Source organism: Hemiscyllium ocellatum, chromosome 6, assembly GCF_020745735.1.
Source record: "Hemiscyllium ocellatum isolate sHemOce1 chromosome 6, sHemOce1.pat.X.cur, whole genome shotgun sequence".
In the NCBI taxonomy this organism is placed as follows: Eukaryota; Metazoa; Chordata; class Chondrichthyes; order Orectolobiformes; family Hemiscylliidae; genus Hemiscyllium; species Hemiscyllium ocellatum.
Window position 1 is genome coordinate 93,419,901 of NC_083406.1, and position 16,541 is coordinate 93,436,441.

Below are 16,541 nucleotides of genomic sequence, written 5' to 3' on the forward strand. Positions count from 1 at the left end.
TTGCCTCAAAATTACGGCCTCTTGCTATTGACCTTCAATGAAAGGAAAAAGCTACGTTCTATCCACCCTACCATTGCCTCTTGTAGTATTGCACGTTTCATACAGTAACTCCTCAACCTTCCCTGCCCTAAAGAACACAACCTGAGCTTATCTAGCCTACCTTCATAGCTAACAATTGTATTCCAAACAACATCCTGGTGAATCTCCTTTGCATCTCTTCCAGTGCAATCATATTCTTCCTATAGTACGGAGACCAGAAATATACACTGTAGTCCAACTATTGCCTAACCAAAGTTTGGTACAGCTCCAACATCACCTCTCTGCTCTTATAATCTAAGCCATGATTGATAAAAGCAAGCTTCCCATATGCCTTTTTAACTACCTTGTAACTTGTCTTGCATTTGATGATCTGTGGACAAACACCCCAAGATCCTTTTGTTCCTCTGAACAACCTAATGCCCTGCCATTCATTAACTACTCCCTTGTCTTGTTATCGCTTCCAAAGTGTGTAACCTCACCAGAGCATTAAATTCCATCTACCGATGATCTGTCCATCTGTCCAATCATCCATTTTCTCCTACATCTTAAGACTTCCGTCCTCACTGTCAACCATCTGACCATTTAGGGTCATTTAAGCAACTGCTGGACAGACAGGCACATGGAGAGCAGTGAATTGAGAGGTGCGTAGGTTAAGTTATTATATTTTACATTGGGATTAAACCTCGGCGCAACATCGTAGGCCAAAGGGCCTGTTCTCTGCTGCACTTTTCTATGTTCTAACCTTCCTGTCATCCACAAACATACATCCCTCCACCCACTTTTCTTCTAATTTGGAAAGAAGATGGATCCAGATGCTTCGCTGAAATTCAAATAAACTGAACTACTCTCCTCTACCCACATGATCACTTCAAAACATTGAATCTAATTTGGTAGGCATGACCTCCCTCTGGCAAAGTCATATTTAAAATCGTTGATCAAACCCTGCCTCTTCAAGTGGAGATTAATTTCTTCATATGAATTTTCACCATTAGATTCCCTACCATAGAGTCATAGAGATGTACAGCATAGAAACAGACCCTTCGGTCCAACCCGTCCATACTGACTAGATATCCCAACCCAATCTAGTTCCACCTGCCAGCACTTGGCCCATATCCCTCCAAACCCTTTCTATTCATATACCCATCCAAATGCCTCTTAAATGTTGCAATTGTACCAGCCTCCACCACTTCCTCTGGCAGCACATTCCATACACTTACCACCCTCTGCGTGAAAAAGTTGCCCCGTAGGTCTCTTTTATATCTTTCCCCTCTCACCCTAGACCTATGCCCTCTAGTTCTGGACTCCCCGACCCCAGGGAAAAGACTTTGCCTATTTATCCTATCCATGCCCCTCATAATTTTGTAAACCTCTAGAAGGTCACCCCTCAGCCTCCGGCGCTCCAGGGAAAACAGCCCCAGCCTGTTCAGTCTCTCCCTGTAGCTCAGATCCTCCAACCCTGGCAACATCCTTGTAAATCTTTTCTGAACTCTTTCAAGTTTCACAACATCTTTCCGATAGGAAGGAGACCAGAATTGCACACAATATTCCAAAAGTGGCCTAACCAGTGTCCTGTACAACCGCAACATGACATCCCAACTCCTGTACTCAATACTCTGACCAATAAAGGAAAGCATACCAAATGCTGCCTTCACTATCCTATCTACCTGTGACTCCACTTTCAAGGAGCTATGAACCTGCACTCCAAGGTGCCTTTGTTCAGCAACACTCCCTAAGACCTTACCATTAAGTGGATAAGTCCTGCTAAGATTTGCTTGCCCAAAATGCAGCACCTCGCATTTATCTGAATTAAGCTCCATCTGCCACTTCTCAGCCCATTGGCCCATCTGGTCCAGATCCTGTTGTAATTTGAGGTAACCCTCTTCGCTGTCCATATGAAACTCACTACTTCCTCACTCCGTATGTCCAATTGCTGAAGAACCTCTGTCCCTATTCCTGAATTCTCTACATGCATTTTCCTTATCCAAAGTGAAGACAGACATTAAATACTCATTTAACACCCTATCAATGTCCATGCTCTGTGCACAGATTTCTCTCTTGCTCCCTAATGTGCCTCACTCTTTCCCTGGCATCCTTTACCCATTATATATGTGTAGAATATCTTGGGATTCTGCTGAATCTTACCCACCTGTGTATTTGCACACCCCATCTTTGCTTTCTTTCTTAAGTTTGCTTAAATTTGTTTTCTTAAATTTCCTTCCATAATTTCTATACTCCACTAGGGCCTCTGCTGAATTGCTCCCTCTGAATCTGTTAAGTGCCTCTGTTGTCCTCCTTATCCAGCCTTCAATATTCCTAGACATCGTGTTCTGGCTTGTTGCTTGTACACTCCTCCCAAAAGGGAACATGCTGGATTGGTGTTCTTGCTGATTCCATTTTGAATGCTTCCCACTGTTCTTTTGTAGATTTGCCCAAAGGTAAATTAGCCAGAAGATCCTCAGACAGCACCTTCCAAAATCGCGACCACTTCCATCTAGAAGGTCAAGGGCAGCAGATATATGGGTACACCACCACCTTCAAAGTCCCCTCCATGCCACTCACTATCCAGACTTAGAAATATATAGCTGTACCTTCACTGTTGCTATGGCCTGGAATTCCCTGTCATAACCAAATTTAATTGGCAGGAATCTGTGAGACCAAAAGAAATCAACAACGCTTAAAAGTCCATTGAAATGACAGTAATCAGTCTTCATTGGAAATACTGCAGCAATTTGGCTGAGACTGGAAAGAAGAGGGATCCAGATCATTCCCTGTTTCCCTTCCAAGTTTTGAGCTTTTACAAAAGAAAAGGAACACATTATATACTTGAAAATATACTGAGCAATTGCATGTTATCATGAAATATGCGTCATCTGTAACACTGAACCATAGTCTAAAAAATTAACAATTTGCACCATTCCATAACTCTTTCTATTTTATGGACCTTTTGTTTGGGCCAAGATCTGCCGTTCGAAATTGAAAAGGAGCTGTGAAAAAGATTACTCAAGTTTTATCAAACTTACGAAATTTGTTTACATTCATCCTGGTCCTAAAAGCTGTTTTTGACCTTTTGTCTTTTAACTTATTGTATTATAACTCGAGAATTGATCAATTTTTCCCATCATGCAATGTTAAATGTTGCCCACAGTATCACATCCCTCCCTAATGGCATTGTGGGTCAACCTATGGCAGTTGGACTGCCTTGTTTCAAGAAGACAGCTCACCATCAACTTCTTAAGGGCAACTAGGGATGGGCAATAAATGCTGACCAGCCAATGATGCCCACATCCCACAAAAATATGAATACATTTTTAAAAAGATAGCTGTTCCCAATCCATTTCGACCAGGTACTGCCTTATTTTGATAAAATCTGCCTTCCTGCAGTCCAAAACCCAATTTTAAAGTCCATATTTTCTTTTCCATAATAAACTTAATCATCTGGTGTTATGATGGCTGTCCGTAAAATTCTCTACCACTGCCACCTCCAATATCTGTCTGGATTTGTTCCCCAGAATTGGTCCAACACTCTGTCCCTCATTGGACCTTCCAAATGTCGATATTAAAAGCTCTCCTGAATACATTTCAAGAAATCTTACCCCTTTAAACACTTTACACTATGACTATCCCTATTAATTTTGGAGAATTTTAATTGCCCTATTATTATTTTTTACGCACCTGCAGAATTGTCTACATATCTGTTCTTGTATTGCCTGCTAACTGGGGGACTATAACACACTCCCTGACTGACATTTTTTTATTTTTAAGCTCTACCCACAAAGCCTCATTGGAAAACCTTTCCAATATATCATCTTACCTTAATGCATAGTTGACCCCTTACATATAATGCAACACCACATGCTCAGTTACACCCTCATCTGTCCCACCTGATGATCAGATACCATAGAATGTTGAGATGTCAGTCCTGCCCCCCTCTCAATCATGTCTTGTGATGGCAACAACATCACAGTTCCACATGTTATTCCACATCGTACCCCATTTGTCTTATCTCTAACACTCTTAGTACTAAAGTATAGGTCACCCAGCTCACTTTACTTCCTTGAAACCCAAAGTGGAACTTTCTCTACCTTTGTTGCTTTATTCAAGTCTGCCTTGTCCCGATTGTACTAACAGCCTATGTTCCTCCCATTGCTGAACTAGTTTAAATTATTCCCATAACTTGCTATAAACAATAATTCTTGCTAAGTGCAAAGATCTGGTTTGTGCTTTCTGTCAACCTCGATCAAACAACTGGGGAATTTTGCATACTTTTATGAAACATTTTAACTACTGTGATCATTCTAGGAATAGCGAGGCTTGATTTCCAGCACACTAGCCTAGTCAGGCATAACACTAGCTTTAAAACCAAATTACTTTTATTGTAAGAAAGTTGTTTACTTTCAGAAATTGTGCTAAAGCAGGACACAGCCACAAAAAGCAAAAGTGTAAAGAAAACAGAGACAAAAAAATGAGGTAGAAGTATTATTGGCATTAGATAAAATCAAAGTTTTCCTTTGGGAATTAAGTTGCTCTGGTCAAACACTTTAGCATGCATACATTTAGGTCAATGGGCATGTCACAAATTTCAAGTTATACTGGCAAAAATGTGACACAATGTTATTAAATATCGGTCTCGCTTAATAAAACACTGTTTATAGTGGTCAGAAGTTCAATGGCATAGTATAGGGCATCACACTTAGTGATAAAGATATGATGCAAGCAACTCTCCAGTGTAGGGCGTACAAAGTACTAGATGTTCTTCATAACCAAGTTGTCACCTGAATAGAGGAGATTAATCTGATCTGAATCTCAAGCTCAAGGTGGAAGAAGTTAATCAGCGAAAGGTCAAAGAGAAGCTGGTGAAAAATCTATTTGGACACCATAAACTCAAAATGAAAAGTGCTATTAAAATAATGAGGTATTGTGTATCTTACAAAATGTTAAGATAGATATGTCCCCAGATTCCAGAATATTAAGTGAGGCAAGGGAACAAATTGCTGGAGCATTGACCACAGGTGAGGTCCCAGTGGACTGAGAATAGCTAACAAATGTGTTGCTGGTCAAAGCACAGCAGGCCAGGCAGCATCTCAGGAATAGAGAATTCGACGTTTCGAGCATAAGCCCTTCATCAGGAATAAGAGAGAGAGAGCCAAGCAGGCTAAGATAAAAGGTAGGGAGGAGGGACTAGGGGGAGGGGCGATGGAGGTGGGATAGGTGGAAGGAGGTCCAGGTGAGGGTGATAGGCCGGAGTGGGGTGGGGGCGGAGAGGTCAGGAGGAGGATTGCAGGTTAGGAGGGCGGTGCTGAGTTGAGGGAACCGACTGAGACAAGGTGGGGGGAGGGGAAATGAGGAAACTGGAGAAATCTGAATTCATACCTTGTGGTTGGAGGGTTCCCAGGCGGAAGATGAGGCACTCCTCCTCCAGCCGTCATGTAGTTGTGTTCTGCCGGTGGAGGAGTCCAAGGACCTGCATGTCCTCGGTGGAGTGGGAGGGGGAGTTAAAGTGTTGAGCCACGGGGTGATTGGGTTGGTTGGTTCGGGCGGCCCGGAGGTGTTCTCTGAAGCGTTCCGCAAGTAAGCGGCCTGTCTCACCAATATAGAGGAGGCCACATCGGGTGCAGCGGATGCAATAGATGATGTGTGTGGAGGTACAGGTGAACTTGTGGCGGATATGGAAGGATCCCTTGGGGCCTTGGAGGGAAGTGAGTGTGGAGGTGTGGGCGCAAGTTTTACATTTCCTGCGGTTGCAGGGGAAGGTGCCGGGGGTGGAGGTTGGGTTGGTGGGGGGTGTGGATCTGACGAGGGAGTCACGAAGGGAGTGGTCCTTGCGGAACGCTGATAGGGGAGGGGAGGGAAATATATCCTTGGTGGTGGGGTCCGTTTGGAGGTGGCGGAAATGGCGGCGGATGATACGTTGTATGCGGAGGTTGGTGGGGTGGTAGGTGAGAACCAGTGGGGTTCTGTCTTGGTGGCGGTTGGAGGAGCGGGGCTCAAGGGTGGAGGAGCGGGAAGTGGAGGAGATGCGGTGGAGGGCATCGTCGATCACGTCTGGGGGGAATCTGCGGTCCTTGAAGAAGGAGGCCATCTGGGCTGTGCGGTGTTGGAATTGATCCTCCTGGGAGCAGATGCGGCGGAGACGAAGGAATTGGGAATATGGGATGGCGTTTTTACAGGGGGCAGGGTGGGAGGAGGTGTAGTCCAGGTAGCTGTGGGAGTCAGTCGGTTTATAATAGATGTCTGTGTTGAGTCGGTCGCCCGAGATAGAAATGGAAAGGTCTAGGAAGGGGAGGGAGGAGTCTGAGACAGTCCAGGTGAATTTCAGGTCGGGATGGAAGGTGTTAGTAAAGTTGATGAACTGTTCAACCTCCTCGTGGGAGCACGAGGCAGCGCCGATACAGTCATCGATGTAGCGGAGGAAAAGGTGGGGGGTGGTGCCAGTGTAGTTGCGGAAGATGGACTGTTCCACATATCCTACGAAGAGGCAGGCATAGCTGGGGCCCATGCGGGTGCCCATGGCAACTCCTTTAGTTTGGAGGAAGTGGGAGGATTGAAAAGAGAAGTTATTCAGGGTGAGGACCAGTTCAGTCAGTCGAAGGAGGGTGTCAGTGGAAGGGTACTGGTTGGTGCGGCGGGAAAGGAAGAAGCGGAGGGCTTTGAGTCCTTCGTGATGGGGGATGGAGGTGTACAGGGACTGGATGTCCATAGTGAAAATAAGGCGTTGGGGACCGGGGAAGCGAAAATCCTGGAGGAGGTGGAGGGCGTGGGTGGTGTCCCGAACGTAGGTGGGGAGTTCTTGGACTAAAGGGGAGAGGACCGTGTCGAGGTATTGGGAGATGAGTTCGGTGGGGCACGAGCAGTCTGAGACAATGGGTCGGCCGGGGCAGGCAGGTTTGTGGATTTTGGGCAGGAGGTAGAAACGGGCGGTGCGGGGTTGTGTGACTATGAGGTTGGAGGCGGTGGATGGGATGTTGTCCCATTGTTGAAAAAGGATAATGTGGATAATCCAGGAAATTACAGGCTTTGAGTCTCCATCAGTTGTAGAGAAATTAATGGAAAAAGTCTTCGGGACAAGATCTATAAGAATTAAGAGCAAATGGACTGATTAGCGATGAACAACATGGTTTTGTGTAGGGGAGGTCGTGCCTCATGAACTTGATTGAGTTTTTTGAGGAGATGATGATGATGATTGAGGGAAAAACAGGTTGATGTTACCTGCATAGGCTTCAGTAAAGCCTTTGACAAGGTCCCTCATGGCAGACTGGTGCAAAAGTCACATGGTATCGGGGTGAGCTGCCAAGATGGATGCAGAATTGGCTTAGTCATAGGATACAGAGGATAGTGATGGAAGGATCCTTTTCAGAAAGGAGGGCTGTGACTAGTGGTATTCCACAGGGATCAGTGCTGGGGTCTCTGATGCAAACCCTGTTGTATCCTCTGACAATCCTCCTAACTATCCACAACTCCACCAAACTTTGTATCATCCACAAGCTTACTAATTAGACCAACTATGTTTTCCTCCAAATCATTGATGTAGATCACAAATAGCAGAGATTGGAAGCATGGGCAGAAAGATGGCAGATGGAGTTCAATCTGGAAAAATGTGAGGTGATGCATTTTGGAAAGTCAAGTACAGATTGAATTTATACAGTGAATGGCAGAAGTATTGATGTGCAGAGACATCTGGGTGTGCAAGTCCATAGCTCACTGAAGGTGGCAGCATAGTTAGATAAGGTTGTCAAAATGACCGGTAGTGTGCTTGCCTTCGTTGGAAGGAGCATTGAGGATAAGGATAGACCAGTTATGCTGCAGCTTTACAGAACTTTAATTTGGCCACACTTGGAATATTGCGTACAGTTCTGGTCACCTCACTACAGAGAAGGGTGTGGATACTTTCGAGAGAGTACAGAGAAGGTTTACCAGGACGTTGCCTGTTATGCGGATTTTAACTATGAAGAAAGTTTGGATAGACTGGGTTTGTTTTCACTGGAATGCATGAGGTTGAAGGGCAACCCAATAAAAGTTTATAAGATTGTGAATGGCATAGTTAGAGTAGGAAGTATGAGTTTATTTCCCCACAAGGTGGAGGAGTCAATTACTAGGGGACACAGATTCAAGTTGTGAGGGGGAAATGGATGAATACATGTATTGGAAGGGAATAGAGGGATACAGATTCTGTAAGTGAAGACAGTTTTAATATGGAAGGGCAAAATGTGTTGGTGCAGGCTTGGATGGCCAGTGGGCCTGTTCCTGTGCTGTGTTGTTTAACAAAGAAGAACAATCTCCTGAGTGTCTAGTTGTATAGAACCACTGAATCAAGACCATGCGGAAAGAGAATATTTGTCCCATTTAGTCTGCACAAATCTTCTGAAGAGCATCCCATCCAGACCCAGCGGACCCCCTCCCCCCAACCAAACCCTATCCTGTGACACAGCATTAGTCATGGCTAATCCATCTAATCTGCACATCCCTGGACATTGTGGACAATTCAGCTGAATCTATTTACCTAATCTGTATGTCTTAGGGCTATGGGAGGAAACCGGAGTTTCCAGCGGAAACTCATACAGACACTGGGTGCACGTTCAAACTCTACACAGTCACCCAAGGCTGGAATCCAACCCAGATCCTGGACGTTGTGAAGCAATAATGTTAAGCACTTGAGGCACTGTCTCCCCCAAAGTATTTGTGCACGGTTACGCATTATGATATAAATTAGAATCATAAGCCCCCATCACTGTCGAAAGAGGCCAATTTGGCCCATCTAATCTGCACCGGCCCTCCAAAACGTATCCCTTTTCAGACCCTGTGAGCTCGCATTTACTATCCCGGAACACTATGGGATGATTTACCATGGCCAATCCACCAAACTGCACGTCTTTGGGCTGTGAAAGGAAACCAGAGTATCCAGCTGAAATCCACGCAAGCATGGGGGAAGAGTGTGCAAACTCCACACAAAGTGTCACCCAAGGATGGAATCAAACTACTGTGCTTCCTCTAATGTGTTGGGGAAAAATTTGTTATATACTGTATGTAGGATGGAAAACTGTGACTGTGTAGTGGTTTTGGTGAAATTCTTCCAATGCTATCAAACAAAGAGTTCAGATTCTAAGTTTGAGAGGTACAGAGTTGTGTGCAGAGACAACAACTGAGAGGATGTATGGTGATAGCCAATGGAAGACTGTACAAACAATTTCTATTGACAAACAATTAGAGATTTTGTGCATAGTCTTCACTGCAGACACCACTACACACACACACACACACACACACACACACACACACACACACACACACACACACACACACTTCACAATGATTGAATGAGGGTGGAAAGGTTGGGGTGAGGTTTATTTATGGATCTGAAATTGCTAATACTTGATTGAATGCTGTCTGTACCACTTATTGTGTTGAGGTCACAAGGACCATTTCAGAGCATGTAAGGATCTAGTTGTAGAAAAACTTGAGGCTCCTACCATCTCTGTGGTAATGCAAGTCTTTGAGTAATCTAAAAATATTTGCAGTAATGCAGTAAACGTTAGATTGTTTACTCAGCAAGACTGTTCTAGGTGGACCAGAAGGATGACCATCTTATCCATGCTATACCATTTGAACTTGAAAGAACATGCACACAGGACAGTTGTCCCAGGTAAAGAATTTTATGCAGTGGAAGTTTGTTCATTGAGGACAGCTTTCTGAATAAATATAGTTATGGCAGAGAAAAGGGAATATTAAAATAACTATGAATAAACTGCAAAACCAAACAACCAAATTTAAGAACCTTAGTTTGAAAGAAAGTTGAAAACTTTTGCTTCAAGTGATGAAATTGTTTGTTGCAACTTCTGCAAAATGTAAGCGCAGAAAGTCTTATTTGAATTGTCAAATATTTGACTTTTATTAAAGCTCTGAATATTTAAGGCCTTTTACATATCCAAAGCCACCATGTTAGCTAATTAGAACATAGAACATAACAGCGCAGTACAAATGTTGCGCTGACCTGTCATACCAGTCTGAAGCCCATCTAACTTACACTATTCCATGTACATCTATGTTCTTGTCCAATGACGACTTTAAGTACATTTAAGTTGGCAAATCTACTACCGTTGCAGGCAAAGCATTCCATATCCTTACTACACTGAGTAAAGAAACTACTCTGACATCTGTCCTATATCTATCACCTCTCAATTTAAAGTATGCCCCCTTGTGCTCGCTGTCACCATACTTGGGGAAAGGCTCTCCCTGTCCACACTATCTAACCCTCTGATTATCTTATGTCTCTATTAAGTCACCTCTTAACTTTCTGTCTCACGAAAACAGCCTCAAGTCTCTCAGCCTTTGCTCTTAAGACCTTCCCTCCATACCAGGCAACATCCTACTAAATCTCCTCTGCACCTTTTTCAAAGCTTCCACATCCTCCTTAGAATGCGGTGACCAGAACTTACACAATACTCCAAGTGCAACCATGCCAGAGCTCTGTACAACTGCAGCACAACCTCATGGTTCCAGAACTCGATCCCACTATTGAAAAAAGCTAAAACACTGTAAGCCGCCTTAACAACCCTGTCAACCTGGGTGGCAAGTTTCAAGGATCTGTATACATGGACACTGAGATCTCTCTGTTCATCTAAAACTATCAAGAATCTTACCATGAGCCCAGTACTTTACATTCCAGTTACTTCGACCAAAGTGAATCACCACACACTTGTCCACATTAAACTCCATTTGCCACCTCTCAGCTCAGCTCTGCAGCTTATCTATGTCTCTCTGTAACCTACAACATCCTTCGTCACTATCCACAACTCCACCGACCTTAGTGGTGTCCGAAAATTTACTAACCCACCCTTCTACGCCCTCATCCAGGTCATTTATAAAAATGACGAACAGCAGTGGACCCAACACCGATCCTTGCGGTACACCGCTAGTAACTGGACTCCAGGATGAACATTTCCCATCAACCACCACCCTCTGTCTTCTTTCAGCAAGCCAATTAATGATCCAAAGTGCTATATCTCCCACAACCTCATTCCTCAGCATTTTGTACAATAGCCTACTGTGGGGATCCTTATCGAATGCCTTGCTGAAATCCATATACACCACATCAACCAGTTTACTCTCCTCTACCTGTTTGGTCACCTTCTCAAAAAACTCAATAAGATTTGTGCCTCACAAACTGCCCTTCACAAAACCATGCTGACTATCTCTAATCAAATTATTCTTTTCTAGATGATTATGAATGCTCTCACTTTTATAACTTTTTCCAGCACTTTACCAACAACTGAAGTAAGGCTCACTGGTCTATAATTACCAGGGTTATCTCTCCTCTCCTTCTTGAACAGGGGAACCACATTTGCTATCCTCCAGTCTTCTGGCACTATTCCTGCAGACAATGACAATTTAAAGGTCAATGCCAAAGGCTTGGCAATCTCCTCCCTGGCCTCCAAGAGGATCCTAGGATAAATTCCATCCGGCCCGGGGAACTTATCTATTTTCACACTCTGCAGGATTTCTAATACCTCTTCCTTGTGAACCTCAATCCCACCTAGTCTAGTAGCCTGTATCTCAGTATTCTCCTCGACAACATTGTCGTTTTCTGGAGTGAATGCTGTCAAAAAATATTCCCCTATCTCCTCTGACTCCACACACAACTTCCCACTACTATCCTTGATTGGCACTAATCTTACTCTCGTTATTCTTTTACTCCTTAATTGCCTATAGAAAGCCTTAGGGTTTACCCTCATCCTATCCACCAACAACTTCTTATGTCGTCTCCTGTCTCTTCTGAGCTCTTTCTTTAGGTCTTTCCTGGCTACCTTGTAACTCTCAAGCACCCTAACTGAGCCTTCACATCTCATCCTAACATAAGCCGCCGCCTTCCTCTTGACCAGAGATTCCACTTCCTTTGTAAACCATGGTCCCGCGCTCTACAGCTTCCTCCCTGCCTGACAGGTACATACTTATCTAGGACACTCGGGAGCTTTTACTTGAATAAGCTCCACTTTTCCAATGTGCCCATCCCCTGCAATTTCCTTCCCCATCCTATGCTTCCTAAATCTTGCCTAATCGCATTGTAATTGCCTTTCCCCCCAGCTGTAACTCTTGCCCAGTGGTATACACCTATCCCTTTCTATCACTAAAGTAAACATGTTTTTCGCTATCACCAAAATGCTCACCTACTTCCAAGTCTAACACCTGACTGGGCTCATTACTCAGTGCCAAATCTAATGTGGCTTCGCCCCTTGTTGTCCTGTCTACATACTGTGTCAGGAAGCCCTCCTGCACACACTGGACAAAAACTAACCCATCTATAGTATTTGTACAATAGTGTTCCTAGTCAATATTTGGAAAGTTGAAGTCCCCCATGACAACTACCCTGTCCCTCTCACTCCTATCTAGAATCATCTTTGCTATCCTTTCCTCTACATCTCTGGAACTATTTGGAGGCCTATTAAAAAAAACTCCCAACAGGATGACCTCTCCTTTCCTGTTTCTAACATCAGCCCAAACTACCTCAGTTGACGAGTCCCCAAACATCATTTCAGCAACTGTAATACTGCCCTTGACAAACAATGCCACACCTCCCCCTCTTCTACTATCTTCTCTGTTCTTACTGAAACATCTAAACCCTGGAACCTGCAGCAACCATTCCTGTGCCTGCTCTATCCATGTCTCCAAAATATCCACAACATCGAAGTCCCAGGTACCAACCCATGCTGCAAGTTCACCCACCTTATTCCGGATGCTCCTGGCATTGAAGTAGACACACTTCAAACCAACTTCTTGCATGCCGGTGCCATTTTGCGTCCCTGAAACTTGATTTCGGACCTCCCTACTCTCAACCTTTTCTGTACTTGAACTACAATTTTGGCTACCATCCTCCTGCTGGATTAGTTTAAACCCACCCCAACAACCTGAGCAAATTTCTCCCCCAGGATATTGGTATCCCTCTGGTTCAGATGAAGACCATCCTGCTTGTAGAGATCTCACCCATCCCAGAAAGAGTCCCAACTATTCAAGAATCCAAAACCCTCCCTCCTGCACTATCCCTGTGGCCACATACTGTACCCTTTGATCAAGAATACAAACTGTACTAAGTTTGTACTCTTGATCAAAATTCCTGTCCATGGCTGGTGTATGCATCCATAACTCCGTGGTGCATTGGAGTGTAGAGTCATCTTTAAGTCTCTAAACATTCGCCTTATGCAAATTCTGATTGTTTGATTAGTATTGTATATAAAGTTTTAATCTTTGTGATATTCCAGTGTTGGGTGATAGTGTTTAATCCGCTAAACAGTTTTCAACAAATAAAATGTGTAGTATAGCAATAACATTTTATTTTCAGTCTTTTTTTGCATTTGAAAACATTTATCTACTTCTGGTTTTGAAAGACCACACATACTAAAGATGGTGGCAGGGCAGGACTCTTGACCTGGGACTCGAATGATCCGACCACTTTTTTCTTTTTTTTGTCCTTTTTTTTACTTACCACTAGCCCTGAGCTTAGATGGTATTGGTGGCGATGAGGAAGTCCATGGCTGACTCAAGTTGGCCCCCACGCGGACCTCGTCAGTGACTAATGGGTCCAGCGTGGATCTCATGGCAGTGGTGATAGGGCCCAGCGCGGAGCTTTTGGTCATGATGAGTGAGCCCTTACATTTCTGGGGTGAACACAGGACCTGGCTTTGGAATCTGCAGCTGCTACATTGCAGAAGCGACGTTGGCGAAGTGGGCCTAGAGATGAAAAATGGCGCCTGAGGATTGGTGACTTTGTTGTCGGTTGGTTCTAGTGGCGGTGAAGTGGTGGCAGAAGACCATCGCAGCAACATCAAGGTGGGCCTAGTGGCGAGAGATGTGACTGTGATGTTGGTCGGTCTGGTGCAGATGGCGTCGAGTCAGTGGTGGAGGAGAATTGGCCCAGTGGCAAAAGATAGTACCTGAAGAGTGGCCAATTTATCAGTGGTTGGATCTGGTGTAGATGATGGTGAGGTGGAGGAGGAGGGATGGTGGCGCAGGTGTTGATGATGACTTGGCTCAGGACTGATGGACTCTCTCTTTAAGCTCTATCTTTCTATTTTCTTTCTTACTCTTAAAACTATTCAAAATGGCGCTGGATTATGACGACAGTGAAAAGGTGTTTACTGTATTCTATAGATTTTTCTCATTAGAAAATACAAACAACAATAAAATTATTTATTCATTCAATAAAACATTCATTCATTCATCCATCTGTTTGACTGTCAGTCTGTCCATTCCTTCATCCATCCATCAAAATGATTAATACTTGTCATCTGATTTAAAGCTCCTCGGATAATTGTTGGTAAAAGACTGGGCCGACTATGTTAGATCCATAGTAAACTTCTATTGTTGCTAAACCTGAATAGAGTTTTTCAAGAATGAATTTACTAAATAAGACTTTATAATTTTAGGATTTAATTTGTGTTATTTTTCTTTATTAATTCTTCCCTTTGTGTTTTCTCTTTTTCCATATTGCATGTCCAGACTTCTAAGGTTAGTAGTATTTTTACTTTTTGAGCTTACTTCTGGTTAATTTATTTGAAAAGTTTTGCATCTTCTCTCTAATCACTTGATATTGGGAATAGGTAATATCTCAATTTTATCTAATGTAATTCTTTCCCAAAATTTCCATGAGGAATTTGGAAATTTTGTTTATCATAGAACAATCTGGCTTGTTTTTCAGTATCTGAAACAGAAAATTGACTTTGGGAAAAATATGTATAGGGTGAGAGGTAAGTATTTAGGACAAAAAGGCAGTTATCAAGGTGGGCTTTCCTTTTTTCTGCTATAGCTTTAGCAGATGTGCTATGGAAACCCCCAAAACTCAGCAGAAATATTTTACTGAAAATTTAGAGGTATTTCCTGCTGAAATTATGTCAGATGAGTGGGAGACCCTTCATGGAAAATCACCTCCCACAAACATTTAATATTTACAAAATTTACGCTATTTGTTCAAATATTTCATATCCTAAAAGGTATTGATTGGTAAAACATGTCATTCATGACCAATATAATCCTTTTGCATGACTGTTAATGCAACTGTTTTTTAAAAGCGATTGAAATACTAAATGGCAACTGAAAATATTTTTGGCAAAATGCAAGTTCTCAAAATTGATCAATGTATAAATATCATTTAGAAGCTGAGAATCATGAGAGATGTGAGAAGTATTTAATTGAACTGTGAAAGGAATTTAGGTGTGTGTGGCCAGAAGAATGCTAAAAAGGTTAGCTTATATAATAATTGCTGACACACAAACTATATTAAAATTCATGTTACTGAGGTGCCATCAACTTGGAAAAATAATTGGACTTCACTGTCCTCAAAATGGAAAATTTTTAGGTACCATTTTACAAAAGCAAGCTTATAACCAATTGACTCATTGCACTTCAATTACATGAGTGATTGACATTAAACTTTGTAATTTTATGCTTAGTAACTGAGATTCTTTTGGCAAAAGTAGTAAGAGAATATATTATTTGAATAACTTTATTTTCTCTCTCAGAATATCTTAAACATTCTTTCAAAAAGTCTTAAATTTGTTTCAGAAGGCATCCTGGAATTAATCTCAATAATCTTATGAAGTATCCAAAGAGAATGCTGTTAAGTTACTGAAATACAATATCCAATTGCCTGTGAACATATACAGCATATATAATTTTCTAGTATCTTACTTGCAAGTAATTTTTTGTATCACTGGCCCATACTGTATATGTACAAATTTACTTCATAAACTTTGTTATACCCACTTTTCCTCTCACGTGTTGTAAAAACTGCTGCTATCTTCAAAAGACCAACCCAGTGGACTCGAGAGCCCCAGTGGATAGTGGGAGACTCCACAGCCCGGGCAAGTCAATCGTAAGTTTAAAAAAAATTATATATGCTGCATATATATTTTATCTTAGATAAAATAATTGAAGAGTTCTACTTCATTTTCATTGTATTAGAGTCATGTAAGCTGCTACTATCAAAATGTGCTTTTTCTGGTAAATAATCTGATAATTGAAACACTAGCTCGTACGTATTTTTCTGTAATTTTCAACAATACACAAAATACAGTGTGTAAGAATTTCTAAGAAAAAAACACTTGTCGTCACCTTGCAAATATGATTCGTCTCTTCCTTTTCGTAAAAAAAGACGGAACTGGAAAACATAGAGGCAACTCAAGGCATGTCGACAGAGACAGCAGTAACGTTCTTAAACAGGCTGATGGCCATGGTTGATGTCTTAGTTTTCTCAAGCTCCCTCAATTTCAGTGAGATTGAAGCAGAAAAAAACATGTCATCTGGAGGCTTAATGCGGCAGTGCCTGAGACTTGGTAAGTGTTTAAATTTTACATGTGTAACTTTTTAGAAATATTGCAGATCAAAAGGAGGCCCATCCAGCTCGAGCTTTTTGCAAGAGCAATCTAGCAAGTTTGTGTGGTTTTGCAATTCTCTTTTTAATTTATAGTGCTAATTCAGTTCCCCTATGATCACATTACTTGCATTCCTCTTTCACACCA

The 16,541-nt window shown here is 42.5% G+C and overlaps 1 protein-coding gene across 2 annotated transcripts in view; it reads left to right on the plus strand.

Annotated features, from left to right (window-relative positions):
* The window catches only part of nbeaa (neurobeachin a), an 861,601-nt gene that overhangs the window by 246,141 nt on the left and 598,919 nt on the right, over positions 1-16,541 (plus strand). The window contains exons 25-26 of one of the 2 annotated variants that reach the window (XM_060826144.1): positions 9,356-9,364; positions 16,175-16,355. In XM_060826144.1, the coding sequence (XP_060682127.1) occupies positions 9,356-9,364; positions 16,175-16,355 (190 nt within the window). Of the gene's footprint in view, positions 1-9,355; positions 9,365-15,832; positions 15,896-16,174; positions 16,356-16,541 lie in introns of those variants that run through there. The other variant, XM_060826143.1, reaches the window with a different exon arrangement.